Raw genomic sequence first — 24,345 nt, 5'->3', positions numbered from 1 at the left:
AGTTTCGTCGTGTCCTGAACTGAACGATAACGAAATAATTGAGCAAGTCCTTCTACCCTCAAACAGCGCCTCTGACTTGGATGATGATGTGCCATGTGCACCTAGGCCTTCTACATGCAGATCTGACTCAAGCCTTTGCAGTGCTTGCATCAGCATACAGCAAAACTCAAAACTGGCAGAAATACAGGCGGACTTGGTTGCATGGAAGCGTAAATGCTTGCAGCAATGCATGAACCACTTGTTCCTTGCACATAAGAAGCCAACAAACACTGACACCGAGGACAACATAGGGAAATTTACTTGTGCTTAATAAATGAAATAATGAAACGATAAATTAATGGAAATGAAAGTGGATGAAAAAACAACCTGCCGCAGGTGGGGAACAATCCCACAACCTTCGCATTTGGCGTGCGATGCTCTACCAATTGAGCTACCGCGGTGCCGTTTCTCCACCCACTTTCTTGGGTATTTATGTTTCCTAGTAGAACCATGGGAGTATTAGCCAGCGCCACCACTCACAGACCTTGGTGGCAAACATGGAACGTCCTTTCTGCCACAGGCCTTCACCCAAAAAGATCACAACTGTCGTGACGCCTGTGCCAGAAAGGCGTTCCACATCCGCCGCCAAGGTCTGTGAGTGGTGGCGCTGGCTAACACTCCCAGGGTTCTACTAGGAAACATAAATACCCAAGAAAGTGGACAGGGAAACAACGGCGCGGTAGCTCAATTGGTAGAGCATCGCACGCGAAATGCAAAGGTTGTGGGATCATTTCCCGCCTGTGGCAAGTTGTTTTTTCATCCACTTTCATTTCCATTAATTTATCGTTTCTTTATTTCATTTATTAAGGGGGGACACGGGTCTTTGGCAACGAAAATTTTGGAAAATGCTATATTCGAAATCTACGTTCATTATTCTACTACTCTGCAAAGTTTCATATCTGAAACATCTATTTCAACCGCAATATAATTTTTTTGCATTAAAGGTGGCTCAATTTACCTCGATGTAGAATCGAAAACAGTGCAATTTGAACGACGTGCCGCTTCCGCACTATAGCTCCGCTCGCCGCCATAGGATAGGATAGGAATAACTTTAATAAAGTGCCGGCAAACGACGATTTAACGAGTCGTGATGCTGGCCAAGCGTCGACCCGGGGTTATACTCTACTCTGCACTAGCCCCGTTGGGCCCGTTTGTAGTGGGTCACGAGGCTTGTGCTTTTCGAGCGCACCCCGGGCCTGCTGGACGGCCCATAGTTGTGAGTCCTTGTCTGTAGACTGCAGTGCACTTTGAAGTTCTGGCGAGTAAGTCCTGGAGTTAGCTGCCGTAAAGTAAAGGTTTCTTGCCGTGATTACTGGGTAATTAGCTACTTATTACAACAGAAAAAATAAGATAAAAATTTTTTTTTTCAGTACTCCTTTAAATGAAGGCCCTGAACTACGAAACCATGTAAAATGTACCGTATTTACACGATTGCATGTCAACCTCTTTTCTAAAATTTGAAAATCTGAAGTGTGTGCGTGTGTGTGTGGGGAGGGGGGTCGACTTACGGTCGAAACCGAAACATGGCACCGAAAAAAAAGTGAGACCAACGGGATATCAGGGGAGCTACAACGTTGTTCCAATTTTATGTTTGCTCTACAGCCCCACCCATAGCTTTCCGCTATCCCGTGCGTTTGTTCACTTTTCGAAAGGGTTTTTCAACATTTTTTTAGAGTTTTACAGTGCACTTAGCACTCCTGTGAGGGCGTCAATAGTTCATGGTTGAGCAGACATCACTCGCACCTCGCACGTTTCTCTTTCCCTGTAGCTCTTGAGTTTCATGCGTTTGATTTGACTGCCAGCCACATGCTATTTCCGTGCTTCCTAAGTCGTCATGAGTGTTCAGAGTCCACTAAACATTCGGCGCTCGTTCACAGCGGTGTAGGAGAGGGCTGCTACCCTTTATGCTGAAGAAACAAACAACTGCGCAGCGGGCTGCAAGTTTGACTTTTCTCAATGGGTGGTGCGAGAGTGGCGACGGCAGCGAAGCAAAATTTTCACCTGTGACGGCAAGCGAAGAGGTTTCCGCGGGTCGAAGTTGGGGCACTTTCTGAAGCTGAAGGCCAAGCTTGCGGCCTATGTCGCTGAAATGCGTGATCAGTCCCTACCAGTGACGTGCGACATGGTCATGAGACAAGCCTGGATCTTTGCCTTTTAAGGACTTGCTCCGCTGTGAGTACGAGTGGCTCGCAGCATAAGACCGCGAACTTATGCCAACCGGACATATCAAAAGAGCCTCCCTGACGGCTCTGAGTGGGTCCTTTCGGTGTGGACTTATGTATGTATGCAAATGCACTTATGTATGCAAATCCGGAATTTCGCTGGACGGCAACGTGCTGTGGGAATGTGGCAGCAATGATGATGGCAGCACTAGTGAAGAGTAGTAGTCTAGTGACCATGCCAGCTACTAATAAATTTTTGTTATGGAATGCGCCAGCAGTTATTTTTTTTTTCCTGTCACACGTGATATGGGGGGGTCGACTTACATTCGAGTCGACTTACAATCGTGTAAATACGGTACTTGCCAGCCACGGAGCGCCCTAAACAAAGGTGACATCAGGACGAAAAGAGCGAGTGCATGCAAACAGAACAATCCTGTTACTCCAGCTCGCTCAGTTGTCTGCTATGCAGCTCCATCAGGCTGCAAAATTATAGCAACACCGCATAGCATGAGAGCGAATTGATCAACAACCTGAAGCAATGGAACAGGGAATAGGGCAAATCAGTTCTGCAGAGAAACGCTGTGCAGCCTTTTGCAGCAATCTGGGTGGAAGACAACTTGCCCCCTTTCATCATACGTACTTCCTCCACCTAGTGAGCTCCCACAGAACAGACTTGCCAAATCACACAGTCCCTATGACTGCTTCACCTAGACAATCATCGCTGATATGCATAATGGTTGAAACATGAAACATCTGTGGAACTCACCCGTTTGCTCCATGGGTTTTCGTACTCCTGCCAGCTGCCCGTGGCTAATGGCTGGTCGGGCAGGCCGACATCCTTGGTGGCCCATCGGCAGAGGCCACAGGCCATGTAGTAGACCTTCTTGGCCACCGCCTTGCCGGGTTCCTCGGGCGTCTGCACCTGGATGGTGGTGGCACGCACCGACAGCGTGTGTCCACAGCTTGGGCACTCAAAGCACGTCGAGCACCTGTGCAGGCAATCACATGGGTTCCTTGTCTTAGGGCTTTAAGGAGCTTGCTCTCCTGTGTATTTCAATGGTGTTAAGGTTTCAATGGCACTGGCTGGGCTGCCCGTTTCAGAGGGCACTGCTCCTCTTGTGTTTGGCATATATAGTGCAGTCTACTTATAACAATATCAAGAATTAAAAATACAATCGTTATAACCAATCATCGCCATATCTGGACTGTCGTAAAAAAAAAGAAGAAAAAGACAGGGTGTCTACCAAGTTGACATTTGCAATTTCCCCGAGTTTTCCAGGTTTTGCCTGAGTGCCTTTGCAAAATTTCCTGAGGGACACAGAACTTTGTTTTATATCAAGACGGGCTGACACCATGTTGCCCAATGCTGTCACTCCCTAGTAAGCATGTTAAAAAATAAACAAAACGATGTAATCATTTTCGAATAGTGACTTAATCCAGTTAGAATAGTAAGGAGTAGTGTTCATTCATAAAGGAAAAACAAGCAAGAAACGCACAGTGAATAAAATATATTTGAAAAAATGGTAAAACCCATTGCAAATTGAATTGAAAATTCTTAAATACACGAATAAAAAGGAGATGCATACTGAAGCAAATCTTTTAGAATATGAGCTATTTCTATAAACTGATAGCAAGCTTATAGGTATGAGGCCCGAACTTTGTCACAACTAAGATTCTCTCTCAAGAGCTGGTAATCGCCAATCTCAACTGTCCTGCCATGCTCTCAGTCCCCGCACAACACTTGAGTGTTGCGTTTCCCTGCTTTAAAGAGTTTATTTTGGTTTGGATGAGGGACACCTGCATCTTGGCGTCAGCTGACGCTTTGTTTTTTGAGCTCAAGCTCCTCCAAAGAAGCGGCGGCACGCTTCCTTTCCTGTATTTCTGAATGCGTAGTTCCTTTCTGTTGTCGTCCTTCCGGCACGTGTTCCACCCACAGACCATTTGAAGCATCCTCTTAGTTGTACAGTCAACATACGATTTTTCGGACTACCTAGGGGCCGTGAAAACGTCCGAAAAGTTGGTCAATTCGAAAAACTGAATGCATGTCTTTTACTGCCCTTTAGGGCTGGAATCTCCACAGGCGCATCTGAAAAGCTCTGAAGGCCTGCCAGTACACTTATTAGGCATATCAGTGCTTGTGCTGTGACAGGAGATTGTGAGTGCATGCGCGTATAATGTTCCGTCTAATGTGGTTTCGGCTAAGCGCCGCAAAGATAAACCTTGTATTAATAAGGCTTTACGTTCATCAACTCAGAAAAAATCACGAACTTACAAAATATATTGCGAAACAAAAAACCCGAACTTGTACACAAAGCTAAGGGATATCAGCACAAAACTTAAAAGCGAATTGAAGGTTGCGAAGAATGCATATCTACAAGCCTTAGCAGATAAACTCAAAACGAATCCCAAAGAGGTCTGGCGGTATATCAAGATCAACAAGAAGGATGACACTGGCATCCCGGCCATCGCAAATGATGGTAACCTAATTAAGAAAGACAAAAGAAAAGCAGAAGCTTTTAACAGGTATTTTCATTCAGTTTTTACAAAGTCATGTAGCGCTGCGATTTCTGACACACCGACACGATTACCGCAAATGAAAAACATTGCCGTGAGCAAGGCAGTACTGGAGTTTAATTTGAACCTGCATTCAGCTCATGGACCCGATGAAATTTCTAATCATGTTTTGAAACACTGTTCAAGACAGATAGTGCCTTTTTTAGTAACATTATTTAACAAGTCACTAGATATTCAAAAGCTGCCCGAAGATTGGAAGACAGCCAACGTGACTCTGATATTTAACGAGGGTGATCGTACACACTTAGGCAATTACAGGCTTGTATCTTTAACTTCCGTTTGCTGTAAGACGCTTGAACATGTCCTGTACTCTAATCTTAAGAAGCATTTTCAAGCAAATAACTTTTTCACCTCGGCTCAGCATGGGTTCCGCTCTGGTTTTTCGTGCATAACACAACTAACCAAATTCATGCATGACATTGCACTCGGCCTGGACCATGGTGAACAAATAGATGCACTCTTCCTTGATGTGCGGAAAGCATTTGATGTCATCTCGCACAATCTGCTTTGCTTAAGATTATAATTCCTAGGCATTCCTGAACATATTCTCTGCTGGATAAGGGATTTATTTACACTTGCGAAAACAGCAAGTTGTTATTAATGGGGTGACATCAGCTCCAATGCACGTGCTATCGGGAGTGCCTCAGGGCTCTGTGCTTGGGCCACTCTTGTTCCTTGTTTACACTAATGATTTAGTAGTAGGCCTTAAATCAACCATTAGACTGTATGCCGACGACTATGTCATGTATCGTTCATGTACCGTACAGTGAATGCCATGCCGATATGTCTGTCTTACAGGATGACCCTGAAAAGTGTCTTTCTGGTGCAACCGGTGGCAGATGACGCTGAATGCCGGTAAATGCTACCATGTGCAGTTTACAAAGAAAACAAAAAAATTTCCCAGTTCCTGTTGTGTAAATAATATTGCACTCAGTACCACTCAGCATGTTAAATACCTTGTAGCTACATTTTCTGAAACATTGGACTGGACTAATGATAACTGAATTAGCGCGTCTGACCGTCTTCACTTTTTCCGACGAAATTTTAAGCATTCTCCTTCATCACTGAAGGCAACCTTGTATTTAACAAACGTCAGGCCTATTCTAGAATATGCATGCGTTACCTGGGATCCTTTAAAACTGATGGTAGCGCTAAAAGGACGGACACAAGATGAAAAGACGACACGACGCGAGGAAACGTCCTGTCGTCTTTTCATCTTGTGTCCGTCTTTTTAGCGCTACCATCAGTTTTAAAGAATGCATCACCAACTAGCCCAGCACCAAGTTTTACCTGGAATCCGTACACTAAAAACCTCACAGAAAAAATAGAATGCGTCCAGAAGCAAGCAGCACGCTTCGCAACATGAAATTATAATTTTACTATCAGAGGAACCGGAATACGGGAAGGGTTGGGTTGTAAAACTCTCTCTTCACGCAGGAAAATACTTAGATTGAAATTCCTTTACAATACATACAAAAGTAAAACTGGTATCAACAAAACAATGTTCATCAAGGAGCCGCACTACAATACGTCTAGGAGTGACCACGATAACAAAATTAGACCTTATTAGTGCCGTACAAATGTGTTTAGGTATTCATTTTTTTCTAACAGGATTAACGATTGGAATGAGTGATGGCAGCATCTAGTATTAAAAATGCTATTGAGGGCCATATTCTTTGAATGTTATGTTATTCATCTCTGTACATACGCTACTGTTCTCTTTTTTTTAGCTACTTTGTTACTTACTTTGTTTGGTAATTTGTTAGTTTGTCTTCCGCTATTGCGAATTTCAGGGCTTAAAGAATTTTGTATTTACTGATGTATTCTTTTGATGTTGCTGAATATTTTTCCATTGTGACCACCTGTATTTTAACCCCCCCTATGATAATGCCGTGCAGGCGATGTAGGTGTACCGAATAAATAAATAAATAAATAAATAAATAAGGAATACATACTGTGTGCCGTGACAATTGCCCTTCCCATGGTTGTTAAGCTTTACCGCGTAATATTTCTGTATTGAAGCGAAGCTGACTTTCGGGAACCAACATCATGCAACGCGCCGTGCTTTCCGCGCTTCGAAGCCAATCGCGAGGACCACAAAGGCGGAGTCGGTGCCATTGCTGACAGCGGCCAACACGGCACCGAACGGTAAGAGGCTTACCAGCGAACGTCGAAGCAGCTAGGCCTAGCGTTTCCACGGTGTTGGCTGCAGCTGCCAGCCGAACTGCCTGCGAGAGCACAGGTTCGAGGCGGCGAGGTAATCAAAATGGCGGCGGTAGTGGCTTGATTGCCATTTTGGACCCGCGGTCACGGCAAAAACTCCGTAAAATCGGTCTGCAATGGCTACTTGCACCCAAAATTTCAGACGTTCTTAAAGATTGACTCTATGGGGTACGTGGTGGTGCCCCGAAGCAGTCCGAATTATCGGGCCACCGTAAAGCCGGTCGTTGACTGCACACTAGCAACTCCAGCCGACTACACGGCGTCAAAGACGATTCGTTACGATTCGTCTCTGTTACTCGAGCCACCATTACAGCACCTTACGTTCCCTATCGATAAAATTAGATCATTTTCCATGATAGAAGCACCAATTCCCTGAGTTTTCCCTGAGCATTTCTAGACTATTCAATATTCGATTGGTAGACACCCTGAAAAACCTGCCGAACATACCTCCGTAGCTCCGAAACCAAATTTGCCACATACGATAAAGAAATTGACATTGTAGAAAAAAGGCTATGAAGAATGAAACGTTTATTTATACCTCTAAATAGCGTTTCAAGCATTAGGCGCGCTCAAACAGTCAGAAATCTGCTCTTGCTTTTGCAGAAGTTTCATGTTCACAACTGCGGTGTGCATCGCACCGAGCGGCTGTGCGAACACTGGTAGCTATAATTTAGCCTGCATGAAATCAATGCGCGCCTCTACCGACGACAGTACACTTTGCGTGAATATTGGGGTCCATGTCAAAGACGGTCATTGTCAATCTCGCCACCTCTGTCAGACAATGCCACCATCTGTCATGACGATTGCCCCGTTGGAGATTCTTCGCAGAACGAGGCAGCGCTATCTGTACTCAGAACTCCTCCATCAAAGCACCACCTATTTTATCACCAGTAGTGATGTGCTCCCAGAGTTCAGTAATGTTAGCGGCTACCACCGTGTTGGTTTCACACGCGGGGGTTTCGGCCAGGCGCACAAAGCCCACCGTTTCCGTTCATCGGCATGGTCACTGGTTCTTGCCTTCACGAAAGTGGCGCTCATGGTTTTCAGAATCATCTATATCACTGACTGCGCGAGCTCGTATTTTTAGCCTTGCACAATTTGCAGCTTCGTCTCAAGTGACACTGCTACCGCTGCTCCCGTGGCGCATTTCCGCCATAGAATAAAGAACCAACTTTAGAGAAGGGAAACTGTGCCTTCCACAGTAGCACGAAAATACAGTGTACTAGAATTGGCAGTGGAACGACCGCGCTCCTTGCGCGACTATCGCGGTGGCGAAAATAGCGGCGGCGCTGTGATCGGTGACTACGGGGAGGCGCGCATCGAAGTGTACGCTGCATGTGGACTCTAAAGGCTACTTCCGCAACTTCTTTCATTCATTCGCAACCAGGACACGCCTGTTAAGTGAAATGAATTTTTCTAGGTTTTGAAATTAACTCTTTCTGTATTTTAGCCAAAATCGCGATGCAAAGATGCTTTCTTGCACCGTTTGCAAATGACGGTACACGCCGCGCGCAGTGTTTACTGGTATGAATAGACGAGATGAAATAAATAAAAAAACTGCAACAGATAATGATTGTCATCAAAGTTTTATTGCACACTTCCGTGGTATGAGTATGCCAAGAATTCACATACTATTAGAATGCACAACAGAAATATACAATATGTTCCAGGTCGAGACAATGCAGAAGTTATTAACATACACAAATATACAATGATTTTAGTACATTAATAGGTTTTCCATGGTACAACGAAATTGAGAACTTAATACAAAAATGCACAATAGAAATAAACATCTTTAGGAATGCCATGGTTAAATAAGTACAAATATATAAAAGCGACACCCACTGAAAGATTTAAAGAAATTCACAATACAGATAAGCAACAGTGCTGTACACACAATACAAAGGTTAACTGAGCTGCAGTCATCACTCAGAAATACTAGCATACCAGTCAGATTAATGGTTTGACACGCATTCAATTCAGCCTGCTTAACTTCAAGTGCTTAGATGACTTGCGCTTGGAGGTGTTGGCTTTGTTCAGCCCCTTTACAAAAAAGTGGAGCCTGGTTGGGACATAAAAGCCGACAACACGGAGTGGCAAGCATTCTGCATGCGCTTTGCAACCAATACTTAAGGCCTGGAAGAATGAATCATATCCAGGATATCCATTACACTCTCACTGTGCAACTTCTTAGTAGAGACACAACTAGTGAAAAAATCCTCTAGGTGTGTAATAAATGTAAAAAGTACAACTGAAATGTACAACAAACCACCCTGATCTTTTAACTGCACAAAGGCAGAAGCAGCCAACAAGCGCCCTTGCTCAGTTGACAGCAAGAGGCGGGCAATGCAATCACGACATTTGGTCGGCAGCCCGCACTTTTTTTTCCACACAGCCTGAGATGTAATATATTAATCTTGACTCGCTTCTCTTCACATGATACACATGTTCATCAGTTTCTGCTGGCAAAGATGTAGTCAGAACCTCTGTATTTTCCTCTCTGTACAGCTTCACTGTTTCTAAAAGCTTTCCCTTAGCGGTACCCTCTTCTCTGTAGGTTGCCTCAAGAAGAGAGTTGATCACATCATCCTCTTCATTGCTGCCCGTGACGCTTCGTGTCAAGTTGTAAAACGAAAGACAGTGAACAGTCAGTAGAAACTGCTGCAGCGTTGGATGACTGTTGCAGCCCGATGAAAGTCTCACTACACCGAAAAAGTTCTCAACTTTATCCTGACTAAGCCTTGAAGTTAGCAAATATTTTAATTCCACTTTTTTTTGTTCAAGTAGTCAAGAAGCTCGAGTGTCATACTTGTCAGTGTTACCCTCAGTCCTTCTGCCGCTGAGTCACTGAGAAAATGCCTCTTGTCAGTGTGACGCTCCCATGTGTTCAGAAATTCAAGCATATCATGGATCTTTTGTACACTGGTAGAATTGGGTGCGAGAGCTTCTGCTGGATACCTAGAAGTCATTACAGCAATCAGCGACTTCAATCTTGAAAATAATTTTGCAATAGCTTCTATGCTGCCACAGCTTTTCTCCAGTTGTGTCTGAAAAAGAAAGAATGCTTGCAGAGGTCCCTGTCCAAAGAGCTGAAAGGCATAACTCACTCTCATTTTTTAGAAGTTGTTTGGTGCAACATGAACAGTTGATATGTCAGGCATTGCCCTCAATGCAAGTGGACTGTTGTCAAGTGTGAGGGCTTCCTTCACAAATTGTATGGACACCTGTTCTTCCGTTGTCTTGAAAGTCGTGCCTAGAAGCCGGTTGTGAATATTCTTGACAAGATGAGGGAAGACAGAAAAAAAAAAAAATAAAGGAACCGGCTACTGTCAACTGGGTGTTGCTTCTTGCAGATAACTTCTTTCATTGATGCCTTTACATTAAAGCTCTCCACATCTTCCTATTCCAAGAGGCTGCATCACATGTTATACAGTCTATAAGAAGCCCAGCTTTTTCTGCGAGTACTGTGGCCTCAAGCCAAATTTTCGCAAGCAATTCACCCTTGACATTTTCATGGCTACCAAAGACACCAAGCATCTGCGTCCAACTGCCTACAAAGGGCACAAACATTACAACAATGCCATGATTGCATGGCAAGGTCTTTTAATCCTCAGGTGTGTATGCTCCAAGGTTGACAAAACCTTCAATTTTTCCTCCTGTGGTCACTGGAAGGTGGTCGGAGAGCTTCATTTCATCAATGATAATGCCTCCATGCCTGTGAAGTTCATCTAGTGGCACCGTTTTCTTTTTTAGTGCAATCAGCATTTGTTCAATAAACCCGTAACCACTCCTGTATTCAAATGTGTATTTCTTTATAGTCGTTTCACTTGGCAGGGTTAGAATCGCCTGCTTTCGCATGTATTTGTAAAGTTTTGGGCTACGCATTTTAAGTAGTACGCACTCCAAAATCCACTCTTTCTCGTAGATAATCCAACATGGACTTTTCCTCCTTGAAGCTTCAAAACACTGCCTAACAGCAAGCTGCTGCTTCGATGAGAGATGCTTTATCTTTTTGGCAAGCACTTCTTTGGTCGCAGCACTATTGGCTTTCATCTTACTGAGGTCTTCGCTGAGCTTCGTTATCTTTGATGTAAGGCGCTTGTTCTTGCGCGTGCATGCTTGCAACTTCTGCGATGTTCTCTTTGGCGCACATTCTAGCGACATCCGACTTAGGAGACGTGACCAGCAGGTCAGAAGCACTTTTCTCAACTATTTGCACGCAACACACGGTGTTCCAGCCCTGGTGGTTCTACCAAGGCAATTTATGCTGAAAGCGGCTTTCCACTTGTTTTCTACTTAGTTACGCAATCGGTCTGTAAGACTGCTCATCAAAAGTACCTCTTCGTTCGCAGCAGCACCCTTACACAGATACATCTCATTGGCTTCTTGCAAAGCATCCATTGCGTCCTGCACTGTTGTCAGTGATGATTCTGCCACCAGCTTACCACGCAAAAATGTCTTCACACGAAAACCACCAGAGCTATCCTCTGTGCAAAATACGGCCCTTTCGACTCACTTCACCTGTGACGGCGTCAAAGTTGCACGAAGTGAAACAAATTCATTCCACATCATGCATCTCATGCAGAACCCAGTGCTTATTAGGCGGGGTTGCTTTCTTAAGCGCGGTGACAGTGACGGCAGAATTTACATCACTTTCGTGCTCGTACACACAAATTATCTCACAAACATCGGTAGGCTCGTCCACAGTTTGACGCTCTTCAGCACTCGAGAACAGTACCTTTTTAGCTGGTCTGTTGATCTCTTCAGCCTTGCGTTTTTTCTCGTTCCTTCTCGGCACCACGCGCTTGCTTAAGTACGCCGGGGCATTCGGTAAGATTGTTAGCATGGAGTCTGACGAAAACGTAGGCTTTCCTCGCGGTAGACGAACTTCTTCGCCGTTGATTACATGCACATAGCCCCTGACAACACAGTGCAGCTCAAAGTGTAGTTCGCAAACTGCACAATCCTCCATAAGTGGTTTATCCGCTCTGTGCAGGTTTCGCTTTCCATAGGCTCCGTCGTTCAGGGTCCGCAGGTGCCTTGAAAAGCGAGGGCTTCTTTGTAGCGTCAGCTCGAGTGTATCCAGCGCTACATGCAGAGGCGTAGCAATGGTTCAAGCGTTGCTTACCCATTGCTGAAGCAAGGAGTCACCGTTCATACACGAACTGTGTTGAAAAACACGCACTAAATAAAGAAGCACGTAGCCGAAACAGCGTCCCTACGCCAAATCTTGCGCACGTGTTGTCAAGGGGAATAGTGTAGTCGGCGACTGTAGTGCCGCCGCTATGTTCACCACCTACTGTGACAGCTCTGTCAAGGCACAGCCCCCGACGGTCGCTTCACTGCCCTATTCTAGTACACTGTAACGAAAATAAGAAGCGGCAGCGCATGGAACTTAGCGGGGGGCCCGACAGATGGCACTACTTCAACAAAAAGCGGAAATGCAATTTTTTTAAAGTGCAACATCCAATATGGCCGCTTTCTGCCAGTGGCGTATGTTGGGTACATGCCATGCACGCCTTGCTGGCTTTGCTGCATGCCTCAGCTGCCGCGTTTTAATTACCAGGTGACTAAAGACCCTCTACTGACGCCCATACAAACAAGCAACAAGTGAGTGAACAGTACGTGCAACTTTATTGGCAGAAGAAAAGTAGTGCACCTTCTCGTACAAGAGCAGAAATAAAATTTGCATGTCGAGATGCACTGATACCATTAACGGGAGCTCGTAAACTGCTCACTTTCGTCACTGCACATGGCAGTCTGGCAACGGGCGACAATCAGCAGCGCATGCCCCACCTGTTTGCATCGACAATCGCCATAACTTGCATTGCGAAGCAATCGGGTGACACAAGGCATCTGCTGCCGCAGCCAACACAGTGCCCGGCATTTTAGCGTTACCTCCTTTCCAACCTGCACGTTTCTTTTTGTTCTTTCGAGGGCCACTAATGTGTAACTCATACTTGGCGCCCCACATTATCAGTATGGGCATCACCGTCTTGCAGCCACTTTTGCAGGCCTTTCCACCCGGCTATCAACTTCATACATTTCGGACCATGTAATCATGTATGGTAGTCTCCGTTCACGCCAAATCGCAGCCGAAGAAGGCCACAAGCACACTTTACCCACGGCTCCAGCAGGAAAGGACGAACAGGGAGCACCAATCACAGTACATGTAAACAGGGAGTCTGCGTCGCTGTGCGGACTGCAGGAGCAGGTGCTTACCTCGAGAGGCCGTTGCCCCATGCAACTGACCAGGCCGCCACATTCGAGAAATGTAACACTGCAGCCATGACCAAGTGGGACAGATTGAAATAATAATAATCTTTATTTTATTTCACTCATGAAGTGAGGGAGTGCGGGAAAAAAAGCTGACAAATCAGCTTGACTAGTTCCCAGCTCCCCGGAGTACAAAATAGAAGAAACAGAAACACTTTTCGCATGGCAACATAAAAACCACGAACAAATAGTAATAGTAATGCAGCAATAACTTGTCGATAACAGTGAGAATAAGTAACTATAGAAATAAAAAGTTTGTTAACTGCGTGATAGACCAATGTTAAAGGAAACGCACAAACATGAATAAACTGCAAGTAAAAAGTGCTACATAATGAAGGAAAAAATGAAAAATAAAACGGCACATATTGGTGTAGTATGAAACAGTACATTAAATTGCAATGCGTATAGTGACATGCGCAGAGATGAAAAAACCACATGAAATTCTGTCATGGGAAAGGAGCTTTGTCACAGAAGAACAATTTCAGTTTCTGGTTCGATGCTGTTTCGGGAGTGAAACCGTTGTTATGGCAGAAATTTAGCAAATGCGGTAGCGTTCTGTTTACCATTTGTAGTCCGTATCCGGTTCTGCACGTTTTGATTAGCCATGGCTGTATGTTTCGATTCTCATAAGGTGTGGTCCTTTTAGAAAGCGATGCCAACCATAGTAGGGAATAGCTGTTATTTTTTACTTCAAGCTTATAACGTGAACACAGGCAATGCGGATATAGCTCATCTATTTTCATTACACAGTACTTCAAGAACAGAGGTTGGGAAGGGTGACTCAGGGGGACGTTTTCAATATTTCGTAACATTTTTTTTTGTAATATCATGATTCTTTGCAAATTACCTTTTGTTGTGTTCCCCCAAACTAATTGGAAATATTTCATATGTGAGTAGAACAGCGCATTGTACAATAGAAGCTTAACCTTTGACGGTAAAATGTATCTGTTGGCGTATGTCAATCTAACGATGCGAGACAGTTTTGACACAACGTGGTCGATATGAATGTCCCAGGTCATATTTTCGCTGAAATACACTCCAAGTATTTTAAATGTGCTTACTAGTTCTACCTTTGAGTTTTGCAGCTTAATGTCTGAGGTAATGTTAATTTTCTTGTTTTTCGCACGGTATATGACAGCCTTCGTTTTACTAACGTTTATTTTCAATTTGTTAAGTTGTGCCCATGTATCTAATTTCACAAGCGTTCTGTTCGCTCTCAGAATCAGCTCATCCATACTTTCTGCAGAGAATAACAGTGTCACATCATCAGCATAAATGACAAATTTCACCATATGATCGACGTTAACAATGTCATTCAAATATAAGTTAAACAAAAATGGGCCCAGAATACTCCCTTGAGGTATGCCAGCAGAAATTGGGAATTTATTAGAAGAGCAGCCATTTAAATATACGTACTGCCCGAGCTCACTAAGGTAGGACGTCAGCAGTGATAGAACCGTTCCGCGGAATCCGTACATTTCAAGTTTCTTTAGCAGGATAGAGTGATTTAAATAATCGAAAGCTTTCGTGAAATCTACGTATATAAGGGCTACTTCTTTATTTTCAAGTGATTCCAGGAAAAATTTTTTTTGTTCTAACAGTGCCATTTCTGTTGATCAATATTTCCGGAAGCCATACTGCGCGCCGTGAATGATATTGCATTGTTCGCTAAAATTTGTCATTCTAGTAAGAACCATTTTTTCAAATCCTTTTGAGAAAACGGGTAGTATGGATACTGGTCTAAAATTTATAAAATCATTCTTACTACTTTTTCTGTGCAATACGCTCACTTTGGCGAGTTGCATTTGCCCCGGAAATGTTCCTTGAGATAAGCAAAGGTTATATATGTGAGCTAAGCACTCTGCTATGTCTCCTATCACAAACTTCACTGGTTTTATCACAATTCCGTCTGCGTCACAACATTTACTATTATTTAGCCCCATGAAAACCGACATGACCTCTGATACTTATGTTGGTGTTAAGAACATTGACTTCTCTTTTCTTATATGAAGAGTATTAGAATCAACGAAATTACTAGTTATCTCTGTGAAGTAGCTGTTGAATGCATTTGCTAAATCAGTGCCTGTGAGTTCTTTATCTTGAGTATGAATTTTTGTTACTGGGTTTGGGCCTGTAGATCTGTTTAGAAGCCCATTCAATTTCCTCCATAATTCATCCATTTATTCATCGAGCAGCAAAACTGGTTACAGAGATATTGATCACGTGCACTGCGTATTTCCACTGTCAGTTTATTTCTAAACATTTTAAAAGCCTTAAGCCTATCAGGGTCTCGAGTTTTTTTCAAACTTCTTATATAGACTATCCTGTTTGTAAATTTTCTTTAGCAATTCATGTGTGAACAATTCAGGTGTGATATGACACTGCAATCAAATCACTTCAGCATACTCTAACATAACGCTCAATCTATACATTGGCTACAATCCACACGACAACAGTGAGAATACACACACACACGCTTGCGGCACATTCAACCGTCCAACTGCAGGCATAGTACTTGCCTTCGTTGCACATGGTAGTCTGGTAGCAAGCAACAACCAGCAGTGCAAGCAGGTTGGACAGTGTGTCCCATGTGTTTGCACCGACAGTCGAGCAACTTGCATTGCGAAGCAATCAGGTGACGCAAGCATCTGCTGCGACATGGACATCGAGTGCAGTGACACAGCGATATGGAGTGCCTGGCATTTTAGCATTACCTCCTTTCCAACCTGCACGTTTATTTTTGTTTTTTTACATGCCACCACTAATGTGTAACTCACACTTGGTACCCCACATTCTCTAAATATGGGCATGGCCAGTTTTGTGGGCATTACCATTTTGCAGCCACTTTCGCAGGCCTTTTAACACATGTGGATATCAACTTCATACACTTAGAACCATGTAATCATGTATGAGAGTCTCTGTTGACGCCAAATCATGGGCGAGGAAGGCCACAAGCAAAACTTGCACACGGTAGCAGCAGGAAAAGATGGAACAGGGAGCACCAACCACGGTGCGTGTAAATTCGCAGTCTATGTCACTGTGCAGACTGTAGGAGCAGGTGCTTGCCTCGAGCGACAGTTTCCCAATGCAACTGACCAGGCTCCCACATACGAGAAACGTAACACGGTGACAAGTACCAAGTCGGACAGCAGCAAAACCAGATTCTGCAATCCATCACTTCAATGTAGCTTGTGCAAAAAGAGGCTGTCGAGCAAGAATAGCAATTCTGAATGAGACTAGGAATTAAATATGGGAATGAGAAAGCTTGCATTCAAGAAAGAAGCCACTTTACCTTGCAAGCACTGAAAGCCAAAAACATTAAGAAAAGTTAAATCCTACATAGCACACAGTGTAAAGGTTAATGCAAGACACACGCCAATGCTGCATCAGCTATTTCAGGAGAGGAATTGCACATGGCAATGTACACTAGAAGATACTGCTACAGATATGTTATGCTTCTAGACAGTGACTGGTATGAAGTATGAGCAAAAAATCGGTTGACCTTTAATGTTTGGATCAGGAAGAGGAATGATCTCTAACAAGAATGTGGAATGAAAAAGCTTGCAGTCATTGAAAAAAAAATTATACTTGGCACAAATGGAATTTGGCAAGGCCAGGAAGCTCACGAAGGGCAAGCTGACGGAACTCTTTTGGCCAGTGTCGTCTGTGCTCGTTCAGAGGTTGCAGGTACATCTGAAGGCACAGAATTTTTGTTGAGGTATCCGGATGATACGGCCAATATCTGTGCTGGTGGAATGATGGTGGAGGTTCTTTTCACTCTTGACACACTCATCCATAGACTTGATATCTGATCCAAATAATTCTGGAATGGCTTCCTTGTTGTGGTGTAAAGCCTTGTGGATTCGGCTCCAGCCCCTTCCTGTTGGTGTAGATGGGGGACAGGGGCGTCACCAGGGGGGGGGGGGGGCTTATGGGGTTTCAGCACCCCCCCCCCCCCCCCCCGAATTTTTTTCGTGCTGTCCATGCCCCGCCTACCAAAGCAGCCCCCGACGCCGGAAATCATTCTGGATTTTGTCTAGAGCGATTTTTCACGCTCAAAAAGCCATTTCACCGCAAAAATTTCGAACTTGGGCGGGATTTCGCGGTAACGCCCATGCATCGGGAGTCACATAACGCAAGCAGCCCCATACAGCACAGTTTCAAGGACGTTTTGATGGCGAACGGGCTCGCCGCGGCATCTCGCAGAGGCCGCGGAATCTACACTATCATGGAATATACGGAGCGCGTGGATGTCAATTCCAAAACTTCATGGGTATAAAGTTCTCATAAACTTTTGACGTGAAAGGTGCACTGACATTCTGAAACGTGTGCTATAGATTTTCAATCGCAGAACTTTGTAAGTTTAATGTTCCCATAAATATTTGACGCCAAAGGTTCATTGACTTTTCCAAAGTCGTACATCGGGCCATACAACGAGACAAGGCAAATGAACACACTATCAGACAAGTTGACAAAGCCCGTAGCGAGGCCCGATGAGACGAAGCGTTGTGCATTCGTATCGTTATGTCACATAAAGGAACATCAACATTTTTTTTCACCTGCGCCGAAGCATCCAGTGAAGTCACTAAAGCCAGCCAAGGTAACTACGTTCTTACTTATTTTTTCTACTTTGACTTTTAATCGCGAGGGCACATTGAGCCTCTTCAGTTTTTTTGTTCTCGCCCCCCTACCCGCGCGCTGCCAGAGCCAGCCAGAGCGCATGCGTTTTTCTCGTGTTGCCCCGTCCATCAAGCAGCGCACTTCGGTGCGCATTCGGTTTTCTCTGCCTGAGTGCATTTTCGAATGGCAGAGTTTCGAATGCTTTCTGGCTAGCAGACGAGAAAAAGAAACAATGGTCGCTAGCCGCCATCACTGTGGGGGCTCGACGGATAGCACCGCGTTCGCTTGAGCCCCACCTCTCCAGAAAGTCTTGTCTCGCCGGTGTAGGATACCAAGCAATATGCGCATGGTTCTTGGTGGACCAAGCATCTCGTGTTTTCTTCGATATTCCTTTAATAGCCACATTAGTTGCCCAAAGTAGGCTTTCGATTGTGACCAACATACTTTCCTTTGCGTTTATTTTTTCATTACGGCGTCCTCGCCCCACAAAAGGAAAAAAAAAAAAAGGGAACGTTGCGGCGCAGCGAATTGTCGCATGGTGAAATTTCTATTTTGTTACTTCTTTTGCAGAAAGTGACGGGCCATGGGACACTTCAGCTGCCGGACACTCTTATTATGTTATTGCGATAGCAATTATATGGACACTCTGGGCCCCGTCATGCTCTTTATAATGTCCAAGGGCGGTAACGTCGTGACCGCACGCCGTATGCTGTATGTGCGAGTGAAAGCGTAGGGGGGGGGGGGGGGGGGGGGGTAGGTGGAATGGGTCAGCCGATGATGGTGACTCAGTCTTGTGTGCGCAAAGGAGAAAAGCGGGGAGCAAGCGCGCCGCTTTCCGTCGCGCACAATACATCGGGGGAGTGGATGGAATGGGGGAGGAATCTAGGATTCTGTGAATCTGTGATTGTGTAACGTGTTTATTTGCCTTGTTTGACCCATTATATACCGTGAATTTTTCTTAGATACGTAGATTTATTGGAGACTTATACGTATGTTTAAATATATTGTGGCGAAGTTTTGTGCATACGTGCAGTGAACTTTGTTTCCAGTGGCACTATTTTGCCCTTTATCAAGCCGTATCTTCACATTTGTATATTCCGTTGTATCTTCGCATTTCTAATGTACGAGGGCGAGTCAAATGAAAGTGAGCCTACCTACCCTGCGCAATTATGGTTCTGTTCATTGTCTGCAAGGCCTGCGTGTAGCACACAGGCATCTCTCATTTACAAAAGTGACACGCAGGTGTGAGGATAAATGTTTTTTAATGCGCTCATACATTGGGTTGAACATGGTTGCGTGAGGTAATGGACGCTGCAGAAGTTGAGCAGCGTGGTGCCGTGAGGTTTTTGACAGCTGAAGGTGTTTCCCACAAAGAAATTAGTCACCGTATGGCTGCCGTGTACATTGAACATTGCCTTTCATTGGCCACTGTGAAGCGTTAGAACAAACGGTTCAAAGAAGGACATAAAAGTTGAAAAGACAATCCCAGACCGGACCAAAGCCATCGTGCAATCACCCCTAACAAAATTGCAAAGGTTGATGAGCTGATGACACAAGAACGGAGGATAAGCATCGATGAACTGGCAGAGCGTGTGAACATCAGTCATGGTTCGGTTCATCGTCACCGTTCACGTCATAATTCATGAGCATCTCGGTTATCGGCTCTTGTGTGGTGTGCGCAATGAATGCCCAAGATTTTGAACCACCGCCAGAATACGGAGAAGTTCGGCTCTGCCTTTACCTTATCTGATCTAGTACCACAATAAGGGTGACGATTTCTTGTCTGCAATTGTGATCGGAGACCAACCATCATGCCACTACTACGAGCCTGAAACACGACGGCAAAGCTTACGAGGGAAACATTCAAATTCTCCACTGCCAAAGAAAGCAAAGGCTGTCCTTTCCGCCGGAAAGGTATTGCTAACTTTTATTTTTGGATTGTCAGGGGCCATTACTGATAGAATTTGCTAAATCTTGAGAGGCTATCAATTGTTTCCGATATTGTGAAACGCCGGATCGGCTGCATGTCGCAATCAAGAACAAACTATGTGCAAAATTGACGATAGGGGTCATCTTGTTCCACGACAATGCCCGTCCCCACGTCGCTGGTGTGGTTAATAAACGACTGGCAAAGTTCAAGCAGGAAATGCTGCAACATCCGCCATACAGCTCAGACCTGTCGCCTTGAGACTTTCACATTTTGGGGCAACCGAAAAAACAGCTCAAGGGAACCAGATTCGTCTCGGACGATGACGTGAAAGTCAGTTGCAGACGTTTTGAAGCAACAACCCAAGGAGCTTTATGAGACGGGAATTATGCGCCGAAAAAGCAAGACACATCCACACTTTAACACTTAGCGGCAGAAATCACGCAGTGCGCGCATACACCGCCCAAGGAGAAGGCACCCTCAGAGGAGTGGTACATGGAATACCGTTGCACACAACCACCGAAACCCTCATGGCCCACCTCAGAGTGAGAACACAAGGCGTGGAAATCCTTACAGCCAGGATGATCGGTGCCACTCAAAGTGCAGCGCTGACCTTTATTGGTCCCCATCTACCACGATTTGTGTACTACTACTACGGAGGTGAACTCCGTTGCTATCCATTTAGACCGACGCTCCAAGTCTACATGACCTGCAGGGAAAAGGGCCACCGTACCGACGTGTGCCCAAACCCAGACAGACCCATCTGTAGATTGTGCGGACTGCTTAATCCAACCGACGGACACAAATGCGAGATAAACTGCGCCTCGTGCGGGAAGGCCCACCCAACCGGTGACCACTCGTGCAAGCAGCGACTCAAACCGGTTCGACCCCGACCCACACCATCATCAGCCCCGATGAAGTCGAAAGCCCCACGATGGTTCGCCTCGGAAGACGAAGAAGAGACTTACAGGGCGGACACTCGCGGCCCGCCGGTCAATACCGAGGAACGCTCCCGCTCCCAATCCCGCTCCCACTCCCGGTCAGCGAGCCCCGAGCATCGGGCACCACAGACACCCAAAAGGAACCCGTCGCCTTCGGCAAGAAAGCAGAGCCTTCACACGAGGTAAGCTGGGCGGAAGTCGTCTCTCCCAAGCCACGAAACACATCCACACCGATCACACAAAATCCAGAATACCAGAGAGTCATTGACGAAAATAGACAGCAAAAACAGCGTCTAACCGACTACGAGCACAAAATTGAAACTTTAATGAAAAGAGTGGCCATGCTTGAATCGGCACACGCTGCGACCTGTGAGCGATCGCCACAATCTCAATTACCACAGCTAAGCACTCTCACCAGACATCCGCCACTTCAAACACAACTGCCCCCTCCCCCCAAACAACACAGCCAAAGCAGCCTCAGGCGCACTCACCGTCTGAGAGCAACCTGGTAACCCAGGACCAATTGCAACAAGCACTGCAACAATCACAACAACAAATAATACAACAAATACAGCAACAATTTCAACAGTTTTTTGCAGAATTCCAAGAATTAAAGAAATACGTTAACGAATCCCTAACCAAGGAACCCAAGTGTAAACGAAAAAGTAGTAAAATACCCTCTCAGACAGATGACGGTAGCATGCTAACTTCCGACACAGACAGCACAATACCCTCTAAGTCCCATCATGGCCCGTAAACCTCAAATGGAAACCGAAAGCATCACGATCTGGTCTTGGAACTGTAGGTACATTAAAAGCAAGCACGCATCCCTCTCGCTATACGTACAGGCGGCGCTAGTACCCCCGGACATTATCTGCCTGCAAGAGGCGGGAGAGCAACCGAAGCCACTTATGGGGTATAAAATACAGAACAACCCCAGCTACCGTAGGGTGGCCACGCTCGTCCGCAAAGATTTGGCAACAACCCTCAGAGTGCTCCCCGGTGAGGAAATCCCACATCTCATCACCACGATATGGCCTGTCAAGAAGGGAAGACCTAAACAAGTCGTATGCAACGTATGCAGTCCCCCCCGCGACAGAAAGGCTGACTTTGCATCATTGTTCCGGCACCTACAGGGATTGCTGGAACACCGCGATCGCCTAATTATAACCGGAGATTTCACTGCAAAGCACAACACATGGGGCTACTCGAATGCAGACACCAAGGCACCAAGCTCCTAGAAGCCATAAAGCGCCACAAATACACTCTAATTACTGTACCAGATACGCCTACTCGAATAGGAAACAGCGCCAGCAGGGACATGACCCCTGATCTCACCATCACCAACGATACCGTAGGAACAAGCTGGAGGGTCCTAGACGACTCGCTGGGTAGTGATCACTACATTATCGAAATCACCAGCGCCTCGGTCAAACTACGCCGACCCCTGGGGAAAGCCAAAATTACAAATTGGCCTAAGTTTAGGGAGAGGCAACAGCTCGATTTGGATACAAGTCCGCCCTTCCCTGAACATCAAGGCCGCTTGACCACAATCAAGAAGTGGGCCCAACGCATCAAAGAACTATATGACGCCAACACTAAAGTGTACCGAACCGATACTGACACGCCAGCAATCGACAACCATCTGATACACTTATGGGAAGCATGCAGAGGCCTCACAAAAAGATGGCGCAAAGAGAAGCTAAATCGCAAACTTAGACTTAGGATATCAAACGTCCCAAAACAGGCCAGCAATTATGCCCCGAAGGTTCACAGGGACAATTGGCGCATGTTCTGCGATTCGCTTAAAGGCACTCTAAGCACCAAAAAGACGTGGAACATATGCCGCAGCATCATCGATCCTTCAAATACGAAAACAGAAACAAACACAACCCTACAAAAACTCGTTGGCGAATATCCGGGAACCCAGGACGAACTCTTACAGGAACTACAGCAAACATACACAGGAATCCTGACCGGGCATCCGAAACCATACCCTCAATATCCGAGACCTCCGAACAAGATACTTGATGCACCCATCACGTATGCGGAGGTATATGCGGCGGCACAGAGCTTCAAGAAAAACACGGCACCGGGTCCCGACGGGATCACTAACGCCATCTTGAGAAACCTAAGTGATGAAACCCTGCTAGCCTTTACAAAGCAGCTGAACGAAGAAATATGGACACCGGGCAGAACATTACCCGAGGAATGGACTACAGCTCACACAGTCCTTATACCCAAACCGGGAAAACCGCGCAGGCTCGATCAATTACGACCGATCTCGCTCACGTCTTGCCTGGGCAAGCTTCTTGAACGAATTGTACTCACTCAAATAGAACAACACATGGAAGAACATGGACTACACCCCAATTGCATGTACGGATTTCGGAAAGGCATGTCAGCACAGGATGTCTTCCTCCTGCTCAAGGAAGAGGTCCTCAACCCACAACCGGGCAGCAACAACAACATACTCCTAGCCCTTGACGTCGAAAAAGCATTTGATAATATAGCACACGAAACCATCCTAGATGGCCTCGCCGCCATAGGATGTGGAGAGCGAGTATACCATTATACTGTGGCTTTTCTCAGCCACCGCAAAGCCCGCATCGGCATAGCAGGCCTGCAATCAGACATATATGATCTACCGCAGAAGGGTACTCCGCAAGGATCAATAATATCTCCTTTCCTCTTCAACATCGGACTTAGAAAACTTGCTGTACAACTGGAAAACATCCCAAAACTCGGATGTGCCTTCTATGCCGACGATATCACCCTATGGGCAACCAAGGGTTCATACGGCGGCAGAGAAAACACATTACTCACAGCTATCGGACATATCGAGTCATACCTAACCACAGCAGGAATGAGGTGTGCCCCACACAAGTCGGAGTACCTTCAAGTCCGGCCCAAGCAAACTAAGGAACATTGAGCCCCGCCTATACATCTCGAGATTGCTGGGCAACCTATAAAGCGCGTCCTGACCGCACGCTTACTAGGTACGCACGTCCAGGAGAACAATGGCATAAAGGTAGCCTCAGAGAAATTAAATCACGTTATAAGAAGCACCACATCATTCATCGCCAGAGTAGCGCACAGCAAAGATGGTTTCACAGAGGACGATATCTTAAGACTGGTACAAGCCCTCGTCATCAGCCGTGTCACGTACGCACTCCCGTATCAAGTCAAGCGCAAAAGCGAGACAGAGCGCATGGACACTCTCATAAGAATGGCGTATAAAACGGCTTTACAGCTACCGTCAAGCACAAGCACAAGCACAAGGAAATTACTAGTGCTAGGTGTATACAACACCTTTGAGGAGCTAGCAAGTGCCACGCTCATAGCGCAGAGGGAGAGCCTCAACACGACTCAACAGCGAAGACACCTTCTTCAACGGCTAGGGTACTTGCTGACACCTCCGTACTGCAAAGAAGAAACAACTCTTGACTAACCCCATTAGAGAGAACATTGCAATAGACCCTATCCCCAAGAACATGCACCCCACCCACAATTAGGAGAGAAGAGCAGCGCGTGCCCGCATGTTGCACAAACGCTGCTTCAGAGACCCAGATACATACTACAC

General features: G+C 45.6%; 1 protein-coding gene and 1 non-coding gene across 6 annotated transcripts in view; both read right to left on the bottom strand.

Annotated features, from left to right (window-relative positions):
• The window catches only part of DCTN4-p62 (dynactin subunit 4), a 522,593-nt gene that overhangs the window by 357,833 nt on the left and 140,415 nt on the right, over positions 1-24,345 (bottom strand). For all 5 annotated transcript variants that reach the window (XM_055067008.1, XM_055067005.2, XM_055067006.2 and 2 more), the window contains one exon: positions 2,968-3,190. In XM_055067008.1, coding sequence (XP_054922983.1) covers positions 2,968-3,190 — 223 coding nt within the window. The remainder of the gene's footprint in view (positions 1-2,967; positions 3,191-24,345) is intronic.
• Positions 368-440, bottom strand: TRNAW-CCA (transfer RNA tryptophan (anticodon CCA)). The gene has a single exon. It is a non-coding gene; the product is annotated as a tRNA-Trp (tRNA).

Source organism: Dermacentor andersoni, chromosome 6 (assembly GCF_023375885.2).
Source record: "Dermacentor andersoni chromosome 6, qqDerAnde1_hic_scaffold, whole genome shotgun sequence".
Lineage (NCBI taxonomy): Eukaryota > Metazoa > Arthropoda > Arachnida > Ixodida > Ixodidae > Dermacentor > Dermacentor andersoni.
Note: the sequence above shows the minus strand (reverse complement) of the source record. Positions and strands in the feature narration are given on the sequence as shown.